We start from the raw sequence: 24,219 nt of genomic DNA on the forward strand, positions 1-24,219 counted from the left end.
TGTTAGGAGAAGGCCTTCCAAATCAAATCGAAAATGAATGCCTGTTCTCTTCCACTGTTAACATGTTTCCACTGAGAGGCTAGGGATATATGGTGTGAGGTAAGAACAGATGCAACAGGATGAAATGTTGGGGTCCCCAAGAAGGTCCCCGTTTAATAGTAATGATTCTATTTTTAAATTCACCAGAAAATGCAAAAGAAATCAAGGCAATCATTTGCTGATCATCCGAGATATGGGTAGGTTTGCTTCTGCAGGAAGTGTGGCTGTTATAGTCGTGGACCATGGGATGAATGACGACTTCCCATCATGTTTTTTTTTTTTTTTAAAGACGGGTAACCAGAAATGGTGTCATCAGTCTTTGGAGATGTCCTTTCCACTCTAGGACTGGAAGAGGAATAGAGTTTAGTTGCTGGATCTCACTCCTATTTTTCCCCCAAGTTTATATTGTAAGCTTAGCCTCCTCCTCACTCCCATTGTTTATGTGCATGACAATGTACATAGGAAAATACTACATGTTAGGGACATATATTTGTTGTGATTGGTATTTTTGCAGGTATTTATACAAACAGTCTTAACTATAATCTCTGTTAGCATCAAGTATTTAAATTTTTCTTTTTTATTTAAATCTGTATTCTTTGCCACATACGATACTGTTCACTACACATTTCATTTTCGGTTCAAAATGGAGTGGTGCAAAATAACACTCTTCTCAATTCTCCTTTTAGTGAAGGCATCAATGAAATTAATCTACCACAAAACTTTCAGCTAAATGATGAAGCAACTACTAGAGGAAATAAAAAGTAGTTGTATTTCCAAAATTGAAACCATTCATCACACAAATGTTTGTGATAATCTCAAACTAGCTACACAGCCATCTAGTTGAAATGGAGACCCTGAAGCATTCAAACGTGTGATGAGATAGTACAATACAATATGATGGACTGAATGGTCTCCACTTATTTGTAAAAAAATTCTTACGCTCGCAGTCATATCTAAGTAACCCACCAATCTGCTCTCAAGCACATTTTTGTCCTAGACTATCCTAATCACAGGGATGCCACCCATTGTCATTCTCTCTGTGTAGGCAGAATGAATTGCTAATCATAGTAACAGAATGTTGTTAAGTTGTTGGACAAAACAAAGATCTTTGGCGTAAAGCAGAGCGAAATGTGGAAGACCATGCAGAATCTACATGCAAGACACCTCAGCCAGGAGTCATATGTGGGGTCTCATCAATGTTAGGTAGCATCACTACCCAATGCACCACCTTGCTTCCCAGAACCAAAGATATTCTGTCTGTCTGTTGATACTCTTCATGCTAGAATCAAAGTGCAAAATACACAGGAAATTCTGTGGAACTCCTGAAAGCCTGAAAATCCAAATTGTAGAAAAAAAAAATGAAAACATGCCATAATGGTATAGATTACTAGGTGCACATTATTGAGTTTGTGAGAAAACATTGTAGCAGAGGGCAGAGAGCATTTTGTAGGGTGGACTAGAAGGCGTTTGTGTGCATCACAGATGTTTGAATGGCAGCAGAAGAACAGTGCTTCATTTAAATTGAATAGGTTTGAGAAAGAAGGTGAAGACTTTCTTAGAAAACTAAACAGCCCTTACTGATTAGCTGTATGCGGCATCATCTCAGTAATTGTGAAGACTGCAACGCCAATTGCTAATATTCTGATACCAACAGTGTTCGGGTTAGGAACAGCACAAGCTGGCCATGTCTTCTCCCCAGTTTGTATTAGTTCTGGCAGTACTGTTGTGACGAATAAAAGTGGGAATAAGGCCATTATTGAGATAAACCTGTGGCAGCACTACCAAGAGGACTTTTTATTTCCCAGCTGTCACCAATAGTGTACAAGGTCAGATGGGAGATCAGCATGCACTTTAAGGGGATCTGATGTTCAGAGTGAAGCTGTAGTAGTCTTTGACACAGAGTTTCTAAATGTGTGTATGTCATAAAAAGTAGTTTTTTTTCCACGTGATGCTGGCATGTTTTTATTTGTTTTTAGATTGCATAAGCATATAATCCTATTTATCTACCTTAGATAACCATATCCTAACTGATAATATTCTCCAGCCAATGAGACACCCTTGAATACCATAGGGTATTTTGCACATTATAGGTTGCTGCCCCCTGCCACCCTGTACTGTATTTGCCTGAAGGAAATTGGATGGATGACTGGATTTTGACTTGTCAAAATATTAAAGAAACCATATTGAAATCACTGTAGTTGTAAATGGTAGAATATTAAAATAAGGCATTGTAATGATAATAGTATGCATTTGTAGTGTGTGTATCTGATTAATTAAAATGGTCAATTTTATATGTAATAAATACAACTACACAGTATATTTGTCAATATGATAGTAATTTTGGTGAAAAAGGTTTCATTTGGCACATCTTTAAGGTTATGTTATTCTATTTTAACTTTTTCAAGCCTTTTTTTCTTTTAAAAATATCAAGAGCATTTATTTTGTAACCACTTCTTATCTATTCTCAGGCCTTTCTTGCAACATACGAAATACTCTTAAAATTCATGTTACAGAACAAAAATAACTTGGGCTGGCTGCCAAGAACACTTTGAATGCTGCCAATTGTCCTAAAAGTGAAGAAGGCGGTAAAATCATGAAAGACATTCATTTTTGTGCCTCATTAAATTTTTCATTATGGCACTTTTTTTACCTATAGATGGACAGAAAGGAACATTAGCCTGCTTGTTCCGAGGTTTGGTACCTGCTGAAAAGCGATAAAAGAAAGCTGTTATTGTGGCTTTGAAAGCTTTGAGGTCTGAGGAGGTTGTGTGCCTGAGCAGAATCACATTAACACTCCTGGAAATCGCCTGATTATTCTTTTTTTATTTTATTCTGGTATATTTAATTAATCATTTTTATTTCACATACCATCTGACAAAGTCAGCACTGTCTGCAATATCTCTTAATAATATTAGAACGCAAGATGCAGTCTAGCACATGCATATAAAAGTAGATACACATACTAACATACAACTTGTAGGATATGAAAAGACAGACATCTTATCAAACAGTTGAGGATAAAGTATCAAAATGAAGTGTCACAGTATAATTCAGTATAGTGACATGTCAGCCACTGCTTTGAGCAAATTTAATAGGAGAAAAGAATTATTCACTTTCAGAAGGATGAACATGGTCCTAAGGCCATAGAGTAATAGGATAGAGTGCTCGGGTGTGAAATACTCTATTACGAGTACTAGAGAATCAAGAGTAATGATGATGGAAACAGTAAAGGAAGAGTTGTTAGCTGTAAAAAGTGAGACAGACAAGATGTCCAGCTTTCCATTAGTCACTGAAGGGCTGAATACATATTTCTTAGTAATGCATTTGAAAAGGGTGTATCTACAAAAAATAGAGTAATTCATTAAATCGCTTAGTCTCTTCTTTCGTTGCTCCTTAAGTTTCCATAAGTGCACTCAAGTTTTTGCTGTGGTTCTAAATAGGGTAATTTATTGTTAGTGCAACCTTGATTTTAAATATTTTTTCATTCATTGTCCTACTCACTTAATCCTGTGCTGGTTCACTGTGGAAGATTTAAACCCAAGTGTATATAGTATAAGAAATTAGAGCATACATTCATAAGAAGTTTAACAAATGGGAGGAGACCATTCAGTCCATTAAGCTCATTTGTTTAGCTAATAGCTAAGCTGTCTCAATATCTCAATCCAGATCCATGTTAAAGGTTGTCAGGGTTTCTAACTGCATGTTTTATTATAAATTTCCATAACTTTTTGAGTAAAAAAGTGTTTCCTGGCTTCAGTCTTAAATGCTCTTCCCTTTAATTTCATCTGGTGTTCTTGAGTATGTGATTCACTCTTAACCTTAAAGAATTCTGCCAGATCTACTTTATCAATGCCTTTGAGGGCTGTGGAGACCAACATTAGGTCCCCTCCGTAGTCTCCTCCATGCAGCAGAGTGTTGTGAATTTTTGTTTGGACACAAGGAATTAATTTAGGCACATTATGTTTTTTTTAACTCTGTCTAGTGTTATTGTCATATTTTATCACTTTTGGTGACTTCATCACTTTGTTTTCCCATCTTTCTTCGCATTTTGCTCTTGGCAGTAACACCTTTGCCAGTCTCACATTTGACGCTGGTGCTGGATGAGATGTTAACACCCCTGCAACTGTTTAGGGGCCTTCCCAATATATCTAGTGTCTAAGATTTTAGAAAAAGTCAGTCAAAAACATGAGATTCTTATCAGGTATTTAGGGAAAGGCTATTCAGGTGGTAGGTTATATTCAGCAATGATGTTTTTGACTTTGTTGTGCATTTCCTGCTTTGGTGACTGGCTCTCTGTTGCATTGGTTTTGATCTCGGGCGTGTTTTTACGACTTCACTTTCATCTTCCCCACTTGGTGCTTCAATTCCCAGTCCTTCGTGATAAGTCTATCTATGAGTAAAGTCATTTATAGCATTCTGTCTTAACTACTGGGTTACAATTCACATTTGGATCGAGGATTGGGTTGGGTCGTGGTTAGGTCGCCAGTTGCTGGCGGGAAGCACAAGAGAAAATAAAAATCATTTCATCTGATTTGCTCATGGTGTAGTATACTCTATTTTCCACCGAAGGGACTGACATTGCTGTACTATGTTTTACACTGATTTCTAATCACACTAATTTCACCAAGGGGCCCTCCTCCTGCTGTTTTTCTAATGGCATTCATTTTAACAAGGGGGAAGCCCTATATTTAATCCTGCCTGTGGGTCATCAATGAACTTAAAAAGGTAAAACTGGTTCCTGAGGTCATAAAGGTTGAGAATCACTGATTTATAGGTTTACTGTCATTCCCAGCCTTTAATAACCTCTGGGCCACAGTATTTTAATGGACTGCTGATGCTAAACTACCAGATATTGTCGAAAGAAAAATGTTCTCAGGCCTGAAACTAGATATTTAAAATGAATAGTCATTTTTTATGGTTTTTCAGCACTCTTTTTTAATCCAACCCATTTATAACTGTGCACTTTTGTAAGGATTTCCTCTCTGAGGGCAAATGTTCTGGGTCTCTTTTCTACATTGAATACCTGTGCCACCTCTTTAGATTTGTGTGGTGTTTTTTTTCAGTTTGACACTAGAAAGCCATTAATGAGTTCCCAGATTCACTATGTATGGTTGTCTAATTGAGGAACTTACATTTTCTAAGGAAGTAACTCACTTCACACTCCCTGTTTTTTTTGTTTTAACCTAGTTCTACATCCATCTGTTTTAAAAGCTTTTTTCTAAATGCCTACATAGTGATCAGGAGGTATATTCTGAGCTTACAGCTGTAAATGTTAGCAGGCTTTCTTAACTCAGAAATGCAACTTTTTCTTTTTTAGAGTAGTTTAGTTGCTAAAGTGAAGTTTTATTTAAAATTATGAATTAATTGGTTAAAGGTGAATTTACTTTACTGGACAACAAGATTTTGTTAAAATCTGACAGGATATCATGTCAAGAAATCTGATAACAAGGTTTGAGTTGAGGCCACAAATTCAAAGATCCAAAACGAAAATGTTTAATTGAATGTTTAAAACATAGACTAACCAATTTTGTACACCTTATGCCTATGTCTATCCCCGAGGCAGTTATTCTTGATAAGGCCACAAACAGCATTTCAGAAATATATAAAAATATTTCAAGGAATCTATCCTAAGAAGCAGTGGAGGAGGCTTCTTTCAATTAGCATCCTAGAAAAGGAGTGGAACTCAGCCATCCATACTAAACATCCACTCTAGGTCTATATGCAGCAAGAATTCCATAATTCAACAAAACATTTTTCATTGATCACATGTAGCTCGATTAAAATGGTATAAAAAGAATCCAGGGCAAGGTCCAACTTGAAAGCGCTGTCATCTAGCACCAGTTTCTTTAGGCTGTATGTTTTGGGAGTGTAGTTGTCAAATAGACTTGGTGTCACAGTCACTCCTAATCTGTTAATGGCAATGCTTGATGTACTCGTGAATGGCACTAATTGCATAGGAATAAATTTATTATAATAGCCTACAAGTGTGCCACACTTCTAGCATGCACACTTATCCTGCTCAACTGGAAGAATCCCAACCCACCTTCCATAACTCAGTGTGCATGCAACGTTCTACTTTTATATTATCTCAAATTACAGAAAATCAAGGATATATCCTTTAACAGGGTATGTCCAAACTGTTTTAAAACATGACAAGAATTCATTAATATTATTTCAGAATAAGTATGCCAAGTCTGGGATTAATACCTCTTACACTATTAATTGTATTATATTAAAAATAGTTAGATGAAATTTATATGCTTATGTCCTTGTTTCTTTTATTTCTCTTTCTCTTGTGTTGGGGTTATATCTTGTTTTGTTTTGTTTTTCTTTTCTCTGATTAGCATTTTTTATTTTTCCAATGTAAAAGATACACTTTGTGTTAGAGAAATTAGGTCTCCTGTATCAGCATTCAGATATGGGGAGGCGCTACATTGGTGTACCTCTTGTACTGCATCATGCGTTTAAGGACAAAGAAGGGCAATTCCTAGCATCTGGACTAAGAATGCTATACAGCTGTTCATTATAACTGAAATGGAACACTAATGTTGGTTTGTTTGTAGATGATAGATAGATTGATTGATTGATTAACCCCAGAATGGGCAAAAGAACAGTGATAATGGTAGACAAATAGTCAAGGAGAACTTCCAAAGAGACACAAGCTGAACTCCCAGGTCAGGGTCCATCAGTGTCTGATCACACCATCCTTCTCTTTTTGAGTGACTTTGAGACCCAGGAGGACTCTAGTATTGAAAGAAAAACATGAAAAGTCAGGTTGGAATTTGCTAAAATGCATATTAACAAGCCACAATGCTCCTGGGAGAATGTCCTTTGGACAGATCAGACAAGACTTGAACTTTTTGGCAAGTCACATCAGCTCTGTGTCCACAGATTTAAAAAATTAAGCTTTCAAAGAAAATAATACCATTAACTACTATGAAACTTGGGGGAGGCTCCGTTAAGTTTTGGGGATGTTTTGCTGTGTCTGGTACAAAGGTGCCTTGAGTCTGTGCAGGGAACAATGAAATCTCAAGACTATCAAGACATTCTGGAGTAAAAACATACTGCCCAGTATCAGAATGCTCTATCTCAGCTAAAAGCACCCAAGAATAGCTAAGAATAAAACATTGGACTATCCTGAAGGTGCCTTCTATGAGCCCTGCTTTAAATCCAATGGAGCATATATGGAAGGAACTGGAACATGCAGTCAATAGAAGGTACACTTCAGACCTGACAGAGCTGGAGCAGTGGGCCAGACTACCTGTGGACAGGTGCAGAAGTCTCATGGAGTGCTACAAGAATCACTTGTTTGCAGAAAAGAAAATCATAAATCTTTTGGGTAGAGATAGAATTCCGTACTGCCAGGGCCGGATTTATATGAAAAGAGGCCCTAGGCTATTCCACTTATGAGGCCCTTTCACCTTCCATTTTTAAGTTTGTAAATTACATGAGAGATAATAAAATTTTGCTAACAATTTGAATGTAGGCCCCTCTTGATCTTGAGGCCCTAGGCTGAAGCCTAGTTAGCCTATAGGAAAATCCGGCCCTGCATACTGCTAAAAAGAATAATAGTATTATACTTTATTCACCCCCTTGTAATAATAATGTCAAAACTTTACCTTCTGATCATCCAAACATAGGTCTTTTTTGTTGTATAAACTCAAGTTACTTTCAGTTGCCCAGATCATCTTTCATTCCAGAAAAAACATTCTGAATGAGGCTTTTGAATTGCAATGCCATTCTGATTCCAGAATTCTGTAATTTCAGGGTTGTTTGCACAGCACAAACACTGCTAAAGTAGTTTTATCAGTCTGTGAGCAATACTATGATTTCCTCTGACATAACATGGAAGGTAGGCTGTAAAGTAAAAATGACCTGAAAAGTCATTTGGTTAAACCCTTGACATTAGACTTTTCTGAGCCAGCCTGTCTTGTCATATGACACCCATCCTAGCTAAAGATTAATAAACAGCATGCGTGACCGAAACCCGGACATCCTTTATTTACTAACGACACTACGGCTGAGTTCTAACATGAATCCTACTTTAAAAACTAGAAAAACACCCAGCAGGATATAAAAGAGTGTGTATATGCTTATATCAGACTAAAGGGAGATTAAACCTTATACTTTGGAAAATACATTCAGAATTTCTGGAGAAGCAGTTTCAAGCACAGTGCATAACTGAAAATCATTTTTCTTTTCATCAGTTAGAATTTGTATCATATACAAAATGACACATTATGTTTTTCAATATATTTGTTGGCCACATTGAAATTAGTTGCTGATTTTTTTCCCTTTATCCTCATTCTGCCATCATAGCTGTTCGTGGTACAATTTATAGTCCACTGCATCACACTACATTTTTAATTTCTAGGCTGTGCTAGTTGATTCATTTTGATTGGGTGATGTAGCAAGCTAATAGTAAGGCATATGTGTTGAGAGCTATAAATGGGAGAGTTAATTATCATTTAGCTGTAGATGTGACAAGAGCTGCGTTTTCTTATCATGCAGCTCTCTGGCGTACAATACCTCAGATGTGCTATGCAGAGCTTAAAATGGAAACATAAGTTTTTTTTCCAAACTCGCCCCTCAAAAATGGTGTTTTTTTAAACTAACTATATATTTAAACTGTCACTGTCCTCATGACTATGTGAGTTTTTCTCTGTGTTTTCCAGTATTCCTCCCACATCCCAAAGGCTCATATGATTATTTGACAACCCATGAGCTAAACGTAAAAGCAGAAAGGGGGTTTACTAACTAAAATAAAGTGAAAACAAAACCTAAGACTTCCGGAAATTACTAAAAGTGATAAACCCTATTTTGCATGGTTGGTATACTTACCTAAGAGTACATGTGCCTACTTTTCTCCTTTATCGGCCACTGTCCTTTTCTCCTGTCCTCTCTGGCCATCCTTCCTCCCACCAGTTGACAGCTTATTCTCAACTACTTCTTAATTCCAGGTTCAGTGATTTGTGAACTAAGAGGAGCATATAAGCCCTGTCCCATTGCTATCATGAACAGGGAGTGCCAAAACACATACATAGTCTCAAAAACACTTTCAAAAATACCCACTAGAGGGGGATATCATTGTCAAACCCTGGCTACTAATAATGGTAAATGTAGGATCTTTAAAAATAGAAGGTTTATTTCACAAAAAGCTCTGTTTCAGTGTGAAATTCTGAGTAGCACGAAAGGTATACAATGCCAGCAAAACACAATTCCAAAAGATAGTTTGATTGATTGATCGATTTTGTTAACTCCAAGGGAAAATTCAAATGCATACAGCAACAGAAACCTAAAAAACAATGATATGGATTCATAGGACAGATAATACAGCCAATCAATCAATCAATAACTATGTACATCGGGTGGAAGCGTTGAATTGCCTGATAGCAATATGCAGAAAAGAACCTCAGAGGTGCTTCTTAGCATACCATGGTGGAATGAGCCTATGGCTAAAATCAGTCCAAGAGGGTGACTCCTGGAGAGGATGGAGGATATTTTTCATGATAGCATCCAATTACGTCACAATCCTCTTTTCCCCTCAGCTCCAGTGTGTCAAGGGTTTGCCCTGTGATGGAGCAGGCTTTCCTGACATGTTTGTTCAGGCATTTTGCTTATTTTGCAGTCAGGTCACTTCTCCTGGAGACGGCAGCATAGAACACCACACTGACTACTATGGATTGGTAGAACATTTCCAGCTGCTTGCTGCACACATCAAAAGACCAGAGTCTCCATAGACAGTACATTGTAGTCCAAAAATGTCAAGTATTTCTACAGTACACTCCTGTTTTTTTGGCCACAATAACCAATCCACAGGAGGCCTCGGACAAGCCATATTGGTAGAGCCCAATAATGAAAGTGGAGGAAATTATATCAAAAAGGAGGGTGAAAAATTCACAGATGGAAAAGGTGTTGGATTGTATATGGAAACTTTCACAAATGGAGAGGAGAAGAATTTAGGGTCCCACCAAATCATTAGACCAGCTAAGATACTATTCTACATGTTTAATATGGTAACTGTGTTCTATTATAGCTGACCTGACCTGTTCATCCCAGACATTTCATAAGCTTGTTTCAGACTAAGTGAAGTTATAATATTCGGTCCAGTGTCTCTTGTCATTATTGTGTTTGTCAGTATAAGACAAGCAGTGTGATCTACTGACTAAGACTCTGAACCAGAAAGTTACTGACTTAGCCTAACCCTGTCACTCCTGAGCCAGTCACTTGGCTCTGTTAGTACTCCAATTGTTACAAAAAGGGATATGCACACAATACTGCTATACCTCTTTACATGTGATTGTGTTAATTTGTGAAAAGGTGCACTATAAAATAGATAATAGGACTTATTAGTTTTATTATTTTACAGTACTTAGAAGAGTTGCTCTTAGTTAGTCGCATCATGGACACTAATTTGAAAGTGGAGACAAAAGACATCATTACATTGCTAAAGTGATTAAATTCACACTCTTCAAAAGTCAAATTGGTTAAAGAGACAATCTTTAGAGTGTAAATGGCCACTTTACGCAGACAAACGTGATTCTATTATTGTAGAATAATAGAATATATTGTATATAATATGTTTACTGACTCATTCACTCAATCACTCACACTCTCATGAACAAAAACGCTCTTTCCTATTTAGAGGGATGGTATATATAGGACAATAGTTATCCTCTACGAAAAGCCATTTTAGGGGTAAAAACCACCCCTACAATAGAAAAACTAAATACAAGGTTGGGAGGGAGTTGTCATACTTGCTTATATACAGAGCTTATACTTCGAAGAAGGTAGTGGGGGACAGGGCAGCCCTTGGTGGTGAATTATAGGCAATATTGCAGAGAACTATGGTGACCCCTTGAAGGTCAGACCTAAACGAAAACAATAATCTAAACAGCAACCAGCTTGGTTTACGATAGGATGGTCCTGCCAAACCAATCTTTTAGATTTTTTTTGAAGAAGTAACCAGAAGAGTTGATAAAAACAAAACATACAACATAATTTTCCTAGACTTTTAAAAAGCCTTTGACCCATTTGATCCTGAAACTAGAAGCTGTAGGCATCAAAGGTTACCTACAAAACTGGATCTTTAGTTAGTTGGCTGTCAGGAGACAAAGAGTACAAATACTGTATAAGGAGAATGCACCTCATGGAGTGAGGTCATCTGTGGAGTCCCTCAGGGGTCTGTCCATGGACCATTACTTTTTCTGATTTACATTAGTGGAATTGATTCTGGTATAGTTAATAAACTTGTCAAATTCACAGATGACACTAAAATTGGAGGAATGGCAGACACTAAGGAGGCAGCAAAAAGAATTCAAAAAGACCTGAGCAACAATCAGAACTGGGCGAACTCTTGGAAAATTCAGTTTAGTGTAGATCAGTGCAAAGTGCTACATGTGGGCAACAGGAACATCAATTATAGATACAAGATCGGCGACACTGTCATATGGAAAGCAACCTCTGAAATGGATTTAGGGGTATATGTTGACACAACATGTTCATCAACTAAGCAATGCAAAGAAAAAATTAAAAAGGCAAATAAAATGTTATATCATTAAAACTGATGAATTTAAGTCAAGGGATGTTATGCTCAAACTATATATCGCACTAGTAAGACAGCATCTGGAGTATTGTGTTCAGTTATGGTCACCACGCAATAAGAAAGACATAGCAGCTCTTGAAGCTCAGTATCCCGGGACTTAAGGATGTGTCCTACTCCAGCAGACTCAAAAAATTAAACCTGTTTAGTTTCAAGCAGAGGAAACTCTGTGGGTATCTACTCCAGGCATTTAAAATCCTCAAAGGCATTGGTAAAGTAGATCCAGCAACATTCAGCTTAAGAGTGAATCTCATGATTGAGGAAATTAAGGGGAAGTGCATTTAAAACTGAGGCCAGGAAGCACTTCTTTACGCAAAATGTTGTGTGACTCTGGAACAAACTGCTGAGACATGGAGTAGAAACCTTGCCAACCTTTAAGAAGAATCTGGATGAAATATCAGGAGAGCTTAGCTATTAGCTAAAAGAACAGACTTGATGGACTAAATGGTCTACACTCGTTTGTCAAATGTCTTATGTTCTTATGTGCTATTACTCTCAGGTTCACAAAACAGGAAGAGAGAAGTACCGGTACAACATACCCGTCCACTTCAAGCCAAGGGTGCAATACAGGCCAGGATAGGCCATGAAAGATGGCATGCCTTAATTAGTTTAAATGCAGCTCAGTAAAGGGGTCCCCTACAGACAGAACAAAGAGGAGGAGAACATTGTACACAGTTCACCGTATTATCTCTCGTCACCTGTTCTTTTGTGTACAATGCTTAAAACATTCAATTCACTGCATGCACCAAGTAAATGTGCAGTCTGTAAACATCAATGCTGTTTGTAATAATAAGTTAAAGTAAACCACGATTCAGTGATATATTGCTTTTGATCTAAACCCTTCAAAACTTTACAAGATTGTACATCGAATCATTACTTTCAAATCTGATTGAACCTAACATTTTTACAGGATGTGCTACAGGGTGAAATTCCCATTATTTCTACTAATTACCTGTTTGAATTCAAAAAGAATAAAGTTTACTGTAAAACTGTTTTTTTCAATGATCATCAACAAAAGCAAACACCGGTCAGTAGGAAAAGAAGGAACTGATCTATGACAGAAATATTTTTCTCAAGGCTAGTTGTATGTAGTATATTCAAGAGTAAGGAGCTCGAGTGAACTAATAATGTCAGCCCATATTAAAACAAAAATAACAAATGTCGCATACAGAAACATTCTCAGTTAGGTACTGGACATAGTACTTATGTACATAGTACTTATAGTACATAGTACTTACTTCTGATACATCCAATTAACTGACAACATTTACAAATGAGGTCCATTGTTTTAGGAAATTTTCACAGGTAGTTTTCATATATGAATCATCCCACCTTCAACTTGTGTTTGACCTCCTTCTTTTCCTCCAACAGCAGCATTACTTTTTCAGCTGACTTTAAAGTCATAGATAACTTTCGTCTGATCCCCAGAAATGCCCCAGTGATCTGAATTGACAAAGACAGCTGCTACTTTTAAACTTCCTGGTCAGATGATGTAAGACAAACAAAGATAACAACTATCATCACTCATGTCCTGATCTTGGGTCTTACCTGACACTAATATCAACCTCAGTGTGGTAGGGCTGCTGAGTCACAAACATTTTATTTATTACCATACTGAGTAATCCATATTGCACTGATATTATGAAATGTGGGTTTGCAACCTGTTATAGCTATTATGTGTTTGCTTGGTTTACTGATAGCATCTGCAAGAAAGAATTTTGTTGTACTTGACAATAAGCAAATATGAGTTTTATAGTCTGTGGACTTGATACAGGTCTGCAATTTGCTTCAGAAGTGTTTGTATACATATGGTACAACCTTTTAATAATATCTGACGGTACTACACCTCAGTGTCAATTTTTAATTTTTGATTCAGTTCAGAATTCGCAGTAAATTGTCCTCTGCATATGGTGTTTTCTTCTGAGCTGGTGCCACCATCTGTTCTGTTTACTCCATCAGAATTCCCAAAGGCCTGCTGTGAGCCTTGTGAATCCAAAAGGCACATATCATTGTTTGCAGTATGCTAATATCGCATACTAGGGATATACATGTGTCCTTAATTTTAATCCCTTTAAAACTTGTTAAAATAAAGAAAATATTTTTTTTCCATAGGAAGTTTAAGGATATATAAACAGGGTCTTAAATATTCAGGATGGCTGTCAAAAGGTTTAGATAACATCTTCTTCACTTTTCCCCATCCTATCAACCCTGCTATTTCATTGTCGTTGCATTTAACTAGTTCTCCTGTACAATACATTGTTTAATGAATGTAAACAAAAACAAGATCTGAAAAAGATTTGATAGCCATTTTTCAGAGGCTGTAAGATGTCCCAGTAATGGAAGCCTGAAATAAACACTTATAGTCTTGATTAAGCTTCTCCTTCTGCACTTGATCCCAAAATGAACACCCGCTTCCTGTTGTCCTGGAATCCAGAATAGGTGGGGTTAGAGGTGGAGATAAGAGACAGCTTGTCAACCTGGACCTTCTCTTGAGATCTGTAGCAGGAAAAGAAAATACATAATTGGATGTGTTACACCTAAATCCTTGCTGAAATCACACTATGCCGTCACATATGACAATGTGAAATCATTTAGAAGTTTACATGTTTGGAAAAAGCTATTTTACAATATCAGCTGAATCAAAAATAATGTACTGTTTTGTGTATGTATTTAGCAGTGGCTGCTGGTGAGAAAAAAATGGGTGGGGGTGCAGTATTTGGGGGGACAAACTGAAGCAGCACTTATCTGTTATATAGTGCCTTTCACATCTATCTATCTATCTATCTATCTATCTATCTATCTATCTATCTATCTATCTATCTATCTATCTATCTATCTATCTATCTATCTATCTATCTATCTATCTATCTATCTATCTAGTCATACCACATGCTTTCATGGTCCTCATAATAGTGCCAATGCACATCTTGGCCTGTTTAGTACCAGACCCTTAGGACAAATCCAGGCAAAAATGTATTACACCTTTTCCACCAATCTGCCCAGCCTGGTGCCAACTTTCCCATTTCTACTGTGCTCTAAAACTTCAGTTAGTGACATCCACAGTACCCTTATTATTCCCATAACTTGCCCTGTAGATGAAGAAAGGAACAGGTGCACCTGACACCCAAATTTTATACTACACCTTTCTCTAAATTGCCCAAATCTCTGCCAACTTGCCCAGTTCCCCATTCTGCCAAAACCCACACCATAATGTCCGCACCATCACCTCTGTAATTTTCCAATAATTTGCATTTCCATCTGTCTTATAACACATCCATAACATAAGTCCAATTGAAATCTTATTCTGCCTCTGCTAACAGAGTGCCCAGTCCTTGGCCATTTCCTCTGTATTCCATAAATCCACATCATACAATCACTAGTCCTCTGATGTTTCTCAAGTCTTGCATCCCAGTTTATCATTTACCATATCCACAGAGTCATTCCCACCCTAATTTTATTCTACACTTACTGCCAGCCTGCCCAGTCCTATGAATGTTTGCCAGGCTTACCTCACCTGGGCACAAATTTACATTGTAAGACCCACAGACCCCATCTTAAAACATAACTTGCCCCCCAACCTATCTTGTACCACACCCACAGGACAAGCCCGACCTAAATCTTATTCTGCATTTGCAATCAGGATACCTGTATTTCCTTGAGCATAAATTTTGCCCTCCTTTCCTTCAGACCTGAAAATTTCTCAATTACATTCTGATTAAATTGAGTTATTTCACTAAGCCTGCCAAAAAATAGCCTCATATTATTGTCTATATCAGTGTTTCCCAACCTTTTTTCTGTAGTGGCACACTTTTTGTAACCAAAATCATCCCAAGTCATAAAACTATTCTACTAACCACAAACACATTCTATCTCATTCATGTGCTCAGCTGTCCGAAGGGGCAGAACTACCTGAGCAGACACAGTACTTAGTGTGCACTTTGGTGCCATCTCCAAGCTGCTTCACCCCTTTGCCTGTCCCTTTCTGCCTCACTGGCAACTTGTATGCCCACTATCCACCAGGGCACATGGAGATCACTGAGCTGCATTTATGCCAGCTTCTCCAGGTAGACTTATATTTCTTAGATAGGTCTCGACCAACTGCAAAGCTTGTCCCTCTGAGTTTCAGACCTAAGTGTGTTATACTAATTATTCCATGGCATACTTGGGTAGCTCTCATGGTGCACCACTGTGCCACAGCACATTGGTTGAAAAACACTGCTCTAACTGACTGCAACTACTTTCATGCCTCCTGCATTTTTCAGAATATGTTTTAGGTCTCGTACCCCCATCGTGTGTAAGCTCATCCTCGATCATTTGCCTGCTGCTGAATTCTTAAGTCAGGCTCAAGCTTCTTTATCTTCTTTTTTTCTCCAAGTGGATGAATTATGAAGGGGTGTTTCCTTAAAGAAATAACTACATTTTCTTTTATTTCTGAAGTTCCACTTGAAGTTGCCATCTCCCTAAAGTTGTGCTCACTAATCTTTATTTATGTTAATGGTAGGTGTAGTAACTGTGAACCACTGATGTGAACTTGAAATAGTGCGTTGACGATTGTCCAATCATAATAAATTAAAAAATCTTAAAGCAATACTAATTTGCTGCCAATAAATGTGGGAATGTCCAGGGGGCAGAGAACTGCATCCCATTGATTTTGTTTTCCCAAATCATTTTTTTATTGATGTATTAATTACACATTCATTTTGATTCAAGCACACTTCCACCTTCTTTACATAACTGATGTCTAGAATGAATTATTGAATACAGGGTACTACTGTTTTATTTATTGCTTAATGCAAAAATTGAAACAGTCTGCATAAAATTAGGCTAATAACATTAATTTACAATATAGGCATAGAATGGTCAAAATCTGTCATCCATCTTTGCCACTTTTAAAGTATATTCGCTTCACTGATTGCCTGGAACCTTCCTGAGCAGGCAATGGGATGTTCTCCCTCTAAGTTCATCTGGTCAAATAAGCTGGTTTGTAAAGGCAGATTTGCATATGCGTTTAGGGTAAAAGAATAGAGAAAGAAAGGTTTCAGAAACCAGGTGACATGGTAAAAGGAACAATATGTTTATTTAATGTCAATTAAAAATCAGGTTTAGTACCAAGCAGACAAACTTTGGGCATAAGGCAAAAACCTAAAATCACAAGCAAATATCAAAATTCAACCTAAAACAACATATTACAATTTCTAAATGGCTGTTTAGAAGCCTGAACAACACTCTACTCAAGCACAAACCTTTGTGAAGGCGGAAAGACAAAATGTAATTCCTGGTTTGATTTTGCCCACTCCTCCATCATGGAACAGTGTCATGGTTAGCACCACCAATTTACCAAGATGAACAGATCAGAAGCAATATCTGATAAGAGTCAGCTGTAACAATGGCTTTCTGTCCATGTTTAGTTTTTATAAGTAATGCATGAATGTTTTGTTATAATTCTCTTTGTTTTGTAAAGCACACTCTTAATGGAGTTATGTATAATAATGATCTGTCTCCAATTACTATTATTGAGAATGTTTTTCTGCTTTATTTCATCACTTCTGGGTTTGACTAAGGTTGCCAGTAATGCATGCTTTTCAATTACATGCTGAGCATCTTAAATGACTCTTGGTTTGGCTAATACCATTGTCATCTTCAGGCTGTTGGATCCCAGCTGCAGTGTCTTTTCTATGGAGTTTCTCTTTTTTGTTTCCTCCCACAATCCAAATGCATCCTGTTATGTTTAATAAAAACTGGAAACTGGTGAAGTGTGAGCCATTGAGTGGCAATGCGTGCATGAAAGTGCCCAGCAATGAACGTGCAGGCCTTCCATGGCTGGCTTCTTGCCATGCACATGTTGTTGTTGGGAAGAGAATTGAAGAGAAGAGATTGTTACCACCTGTCCTAAAGGAATTGTATTAAAAAATCATCGTAAATGAATAGCATTTGCAGATCCATCAAATAAGAATCATTGTTGTTATACAACTACAAAATATATATACATATATAGTCCATATACAGAATATACTGTATGTGTGTTACTAATTATATATGCATTTTACATATACACACACAAATACATATTGTATGTATATATATATATATATACTGCGGTGGGTTGGCACCCTGCCCAGGATTGGTTCCTGCCTTGTGCCCTGTGTTGGCTGGGATTGGCTCCAGCAGACCCCGGTGTTCAGATTCAGCGGGTTGGAAAATGGATGGATATATATATATATATATATATATATATATATAGTAACAAAGGCACTATATTGCCGACACAGACTGGACACAGGAGGCATGTATAAAAATAAATAAAGTTTTATTTTCTTCAGCTGCAGGGCACATCTTCCCCGTGTCCTCCAGCTACAACACAGTGCCAAGTACAAACTCAAGCACAAAACCCACACTCCTCTCTTCTACCACCACTCCTCCAAGCTTTGTCCTCCTCCTCCCGACTCAGGCCGTTGAGTGGTGGTGGCTGGCTCCTTTTATGGCCCACCCGGAAGTGCTCCAGATACTTGATTACCTGTTTCCAGTTGCACTCCCAGGTGGGGCTGAAGATTAGTCCAGCTGGGCTCAGGGACCCAGGCAGCACCCCCTAGCGGCCACCCCAGATCCCAACAGGTCTGTGGAGATCTCCATCTGTGGGAGGCTGAGGCACCGCTCCAACCCTGGGGGAGGTACTGCACCGTCCAGGGCTGCTCCCCCTGAATATATAGTGAAGGGAGGACCCGGCCGTCTGCCACAATATAAATATATATATATATGTATATAAATTTCTGTATATGCATAATGTATGTTTTAAGCGTTGAGAAACTAGTTTGAACATAAAACAATGGGTCAATAAAAAAGAAAAATCCAAATTCTGATGTGACATTAAAGTGCTCTTGAGAGCTTTACCTGTGCCTTGGAGGAAACAATTCTAATTTAGTTTTGCCATCCCATTTTTCGTTTATTGAGTTTTTGTGATCACTGTTGAGCATTCTTATACAGTGTAGCCTTTATCAGAGTAAAGTGATTCTTCAATTTCTGCTGCCAGCAACTGTCTACTGAAAGCTTCTTTATTTCTTTTTCGTGCAGCTTATTGTGGGGATTATTCAAGCTGCAGAACTGCCAGCCTTGGATATGGGAGGAACGTCTGATCCTTATGTGAAAGTCTATCTGCTTCCTGATAAGAAGAAAAAATTTGAGACAAAAGTCCACAGAAAAACCCTTAATCCCAGCTTTAATGAGCAGTTCATTTTCAAGGTAGGCTATAAATATACCGTCTGATTTTATGGGTTTCTGCTGATAATTGCCTTAAGTAAGAAATAATCCCTCTTTTGGAATATGTGAATAAAAATTGCCCCAGATATTCTATCATATAACAACCTAGATAACATAAAAATATTTTCAGAATGACAGACTCCCTTGCATATTGGACTGTGAGTATGTGGTCACAAAATGCACATAGATATATTTCAAACACAAAAAATGACTGCTATATTGTGACATACAATATTTACAAAAGGTAGCATTTCCAAGTGAATTAATTATTCAAAACAATTTCATGTTCATTCAACATTTGAGGGGTAAGCCAAAAATTCCCAGAACTTGGAAAAAAAAACTATATTATTAAACTTACAACAATTCTTTTTTAGTCACCTTCAAAATACTCTCCTTGAAATACAACACACATCCCAGAGCTTCTCCTATTCCTGGAAACATGTCCTGTACTCATCTTTTGTTGCTGTGTCTAGAGCCTCCTGCATGTTTCTCTGGATTTCTTTCACGGTAACAAATCTTCTTCCCTTTCATTCTCAATTTTAATTTTGTTAACAGAAAGAAGTCACAGGGAGAGAGATCTGTTGACTATGGGGTGGTGTGAAGCAACAACCATATTTCCGTTTTCCCATAGGCACCTCAGCACTTCAATGTCTGAGTATTTCATCTGAGGAAGAGCATTTTTACTATTATGTGACTAAAAGTGAATTGTTGTTAGTTATATAATAAACTAATTTTTTTTTAATAATTTTGGAAATTTTTTAGCCTTCCCTTGTATTTCAAGAATAACAGTAACAAAACTTTATTGCAACATTTATGACATAATGTCATTTTCAAATGAGTTACTTTAGCCAAGGACGTTACCACCTAGGAAAACAGACTCTCACAGTACTGATGACCTCTTTAATACAATACAATACAATACAGTTTATTTTTGTATAGCCCAAAATCACACAGAAAGTGCCGCAATGGGCTTTAACAGGCCCTGCCTCTTCACAGCCCCCCGAGCCTTGACTCTCTAAGAAGACAAGGAAAAACTCCCAAAAAAACCTTGTAGGAAAAAATGGAAGAAACCTTGGGAAAGGCAGTTCAAAGAGAGACCCCTTTCCAGGTAGGTTGGGCATGCAGTGGGTGTCAAAAGAAGGGGGTCAATACAATACAATACACAGAACAGATCAAATCCTCAATACAGTATAAAATAAAAAGTTATTTTAGAAGTAAAATTAAAAAGAAAAAATTTAGAAGTACGGAGCAGAATTTAACAGTAAATGATATCATACAATAAGATTTGGATATTTTTAGAGTCCTGGAGACCTCATCCATCAAGCTGCCTCCCCCATTTGGCCATTCCACGGCTGAAACAGCGCTGGGCCAACCAATCCGATGAAAGGACCCCTCTTTCCCACGATTCCTGCGATCCTTCATCAGGGATGACTTTACCTTAGGCAGGCAAAACAACTTGGCAGGTGGGCCGTGGCACCAAGTGCCACATTTGAGTACCGAGAAGAGAAACAGAAGAGGTGAGGGTTAGTAACAAATTATAACTATCATGTTACTTATGTTTTAGTGCTAATGACTAACAACAGAGATGCAGTCTGCACAGTTAATCAGCAGCTCTAGTCAGGATATGCTAAACTGAAGTAGTGGGTTTAAGAATACTCTTTGCCACTCACTACACCTCATCTACCGAGCCGGACCTATAAACATTTAACAATGCTTTTACTTTTGAATAAGATTAAAGTGTACAGGTCAACATAAGGATTACATGAAGCCTGTGGAAAAGCAGCCAGCTACTGCTTTGGTTGACATTTCCTTCACAAGGGGCAGCCATTGTGAGACAGCATTATTGTTCTTCCTGTTACTAATCTTTTGTCTGTCTTCTTATGCTGTACATCATGTCTGTGCTCTGACAGCAGATATTGATTAAGTTGTTTCAAATGAGGATGCCCATTTTATTTACTAAATGCCATTTAGTAAATAGTAAATAAGTCTCAAGATGTCTAGCAACAATGTGCCACAATGTGTATATTCATAGTTACTTAATTTGCTATGCAGTAATGCAGAGCTTTCTTTATTTGTTACTATATAATAATTAAATAGTACCCTTTTGAGCTGATAAAGCACTTATCAGTTGACATGATGTCCAAAAAAAAATTAGAACATAAAGAAAAGAAAGCTTTGAAACAGCTTAAATGTCATTCTCAATAACTAAGTTTCATGATGACACTAAAAGAGTACACAGTACTGGAATTCCTTTGTCTTGGGGACTTAAGAAGAAATGCCTCTGGTGGCCGTAGTATGGAGTAGAGAGAGTAGGAGTAGAGAGTGTACCAGGGGGTTAAATAATAATAACAGATATATTGATACATTTTGGGGTGAAGCTCATGAAGGAATTATTATGTTAATTTGAGAATATTACATTTAATGCAATACTGGATATTGGGTTAATTCTGAAAGTTATGCCAAGAACCTTGATTAGATAAAGTTCTCTGCATAAAATAGTGGAAATCATTAAAATCATTACCAACATTATTATAGAACATCATCAAGAAAACATAGTAATAATGAAAGCAAGAGAGTATACAAGCATATATTGTATTTAATATTGTATTTAATTTAATTATTTATATAATTATTTAAATATTAATTTGTGAGACTCCTTTACGCCAAAATAAGAACAGTGGAAAGCACAAGTCACAAAACCAGCATCCCCCGTGTCCATGAGGCTTCTGCTATAGAAAGATGACTAGAGTTGGAGATGGGATTCTGGATCTGAACTGAGCCATTACTGACTTTTGGTTAAATAGCTTTTAATTTAAAACAGACTTTGATCAGTTACCATGCACAGTGTAATGACTATACCAGGCCAAGATCAGTTGGCATAAGAGTTTGAAGATGACTAGGAGAGACAGATGTAGTTTAAAATTGAAGCAAGGGTCAGAACCAGGAGATAAAAATAACAGACACCAAAGCCAGAAGTGATAGACAGAATCCAAGTCAAAAAAAGAATAAAGGGATGGCAAAGTTCTCAACCAGGAAATCAAAAGGAAATGAAGAATTCAAATGCAAAGAATTGTTTTGGAATCCATTTAGTTGGACGAGCGAGGCAAACCTAAAATGACCATTTTATCCTGTTTTCTCAGGATCGACAGAATCGCGACCTCTAAGGACCCCCTTACTGGGGACATCCTGACAACAGTTATCAACACGAGGCATTGGAAGAAAGTAAAACAGCAGCAGAAAAGTTAAAAATAAAATCAAAATGAAGCATTATAGACAAAAATATGTACTTCAGTTAAATTCCTCAAGTTAAAAACCCTTAGAGTTCAAAACACAAGCCAAAGAAAAAGCCGTAATAAATTTACAAAATTCCCTGCACCCTGATAATTGGAAGGGTCAAATTATTGAATTGCATTGTCCTTGTCAAAAATGTTTTGTGAGAGTCATACCAGAGAAAGACACTGCCTATGTGATTGTGCACTAGGCAAAACTATTTCACCTTTTCGCAGTTCCTTTTCTTTCTTTTACTTTTATTTCGCCGCTTTTCTAATCATACCATTTACCCAGTGACACAGAGAAATTTATACAAAGCAAAAACGGTATTTGTTAGCCATCTGCAAATTTCTGTCCTTTTTGCACTGAAAACATTTATTAGTATAGCATTTTACACAATTGTGTTAACTTTGGGTAGCACTTTACATACCCTTACTGTGTATGAAGTAAGGTTTGGCACACTTTCTGGTGTGCAGACTCAAAAAGAAAAACAGTCAATCCATTATAATTCCACTAAAATGTATTTAAATGTGATCTGCAGTGGGAACCTGTATTAATTTAAAAAGTAAATCAGCCATCAGTACCGTGTTACACTCTCAGCAGATTGTAGGTGATTGCCTTTACTGCTGTATCAGTAGCATATGTCAGGAGATTTCTGCCCTGAACATTTGCCAGCACAATTGATGTTAGCAAATTTACAGTGCTTCCAAACATCAGGCAGCTGTAAGTTACAAGACAAGGTCAGCCTCCGCTGTAGGTGCACAATTATCGTATTGAAGAATGCAGAAGCGGAGCCCTAGCCATTGCTGCAATTATAATGAGTCACTGAGCTATTTGTTATCGCTTTTAACATAATGCCTATCATTTCAGATGTCTTACCACTTGCAATACAATAATTAAATGGTGAGAGCCAATTGATTAAAAACATATTTTTTTCACACTAGGTGCCCTATGCTGAACTGGGAGGAAAAACATTGGTGATGTCAGTTTATGATTTTGACCGATTTTCCAAGCATGATATCATTGGGGAAATTAAAGTGCCTATGAACACGGTCGACTTTGGTCATGTAACTGAAGAATGGCGGGACCTTCAAAGTGCTGAAAAAGAAGAGGTAAGCAGAAAAAGAGTTGCCCTTTTTCCTACAGCTGAATTTTTTCTCTTCTCTAACTTTCTTAATGTCATCTAGCTGGTATCAGCATTTTAAGCACTGCCTCAGTGTAATTAATGTCTGAGTTGTCCTCTGAATTTTCTTGTGAGTTACGGATGTTCTCTAAAACTCCAAGCCAGTTGTCAATAGTGGCCTCTAGTGGACCCTAGAGGAGTTATATTTTGAGATTGACTACTCTTGTATGTTGTGCACAGGACTCACATATTTCATTTTCAAGTGTCCTTGAGAAACAATGCTTACATTCTGAAAGTCCTCAATAGATAAAATGCACATTTTTTCCGTCTGCACTTGTAAAGAAAATGATCACTAATAATCAAATCCTGCAGGTAAAGTTAAAGGTATTACATTTAATTAGCTAGTTGAATTGCTAAACAATGACAATGACAATGACTGACGTGTTGTATATATTGTATACTGAAAGATATGTTAATCAGATATATGTCAGCTATGAGCACCAGACTTAGTTAAAGTGTCCCCAAATGTTTGTCTAAATTACAATTAAACATTTTATCAAATGTTATATACTGCTGTTGTCCTTACTAGTCTAAAATATAAAGCTGAATGTGTGTTTGTGGGTGTGTTTGTCCAGTATCTCCAACAAATTTTACACAAATTCTCCATTTGTATAGAAGAAACCTTAGGCTAGGTGGTCCCACACTGCTAGCAACTTGATAAGAATAAGAGTGTTGCTGTTGATGCCATAGATTAAATTTTACGTATGTTACTTATTCCTGAAACAAATAATACTTAGCAAAATATGTGGTCTTGTGAAGTATTCTATGAAGTTATTGGTGATTTCTTAAAGCCACTATCATAAAACAATGTAAAAAAAAAAAAAGATTACTAATAGATAGACTAGCTGCTCCATGCAGGGGTCTTTGCTTT

General features: G+C 37.2%; 1 protein-coding gene across 8 annotated transcripts in view; it reads left to right on the forward strand.

The window, feature by feature from the left end:
* syt1a (synaptotagmin Ia) overlaps positions 1-24,219 on the forward strand; it is a 1,226,547-nt gene that overhangs the window by 1,067,653 nt on the left and 134,675 nt on the right. For all 8 annotated transcript variants that reach the window (XM_028817071.2, XM_028817014.2, XM_028817013.2 and 5 more), the window contains 2 exons: positions 18,710-18,877; positions 23,110-23,277. In XM_028817071.2, coding sequence (XP_028672904.1) covers positions 18,710-18,877; positions 23,110-23,277 — 336 coding nt within the window. The remainder of the gene's footprint in view (positions 1-18,709; positions 18,878-23,109; positions 23,278-24,219) is intronic.

The sequence above is a fragment of the Erpetoichthys calabaricus genome, chromosome 1 (genome assembly GCF_900747795.2).
Source record: "Erpetoichthys calabaricus chromosome 1, fErpCal1.3, whole genome shotgun sequence".
In the NCBI taxonomy this organism is placed as follows: domain Eukaryota; kingdom Metazoa; phylum Chordata; class Cladistia; order Polypteriformes; family Polypteridae; genus Erpetoichthys; species Erpetoichthys calabaricus.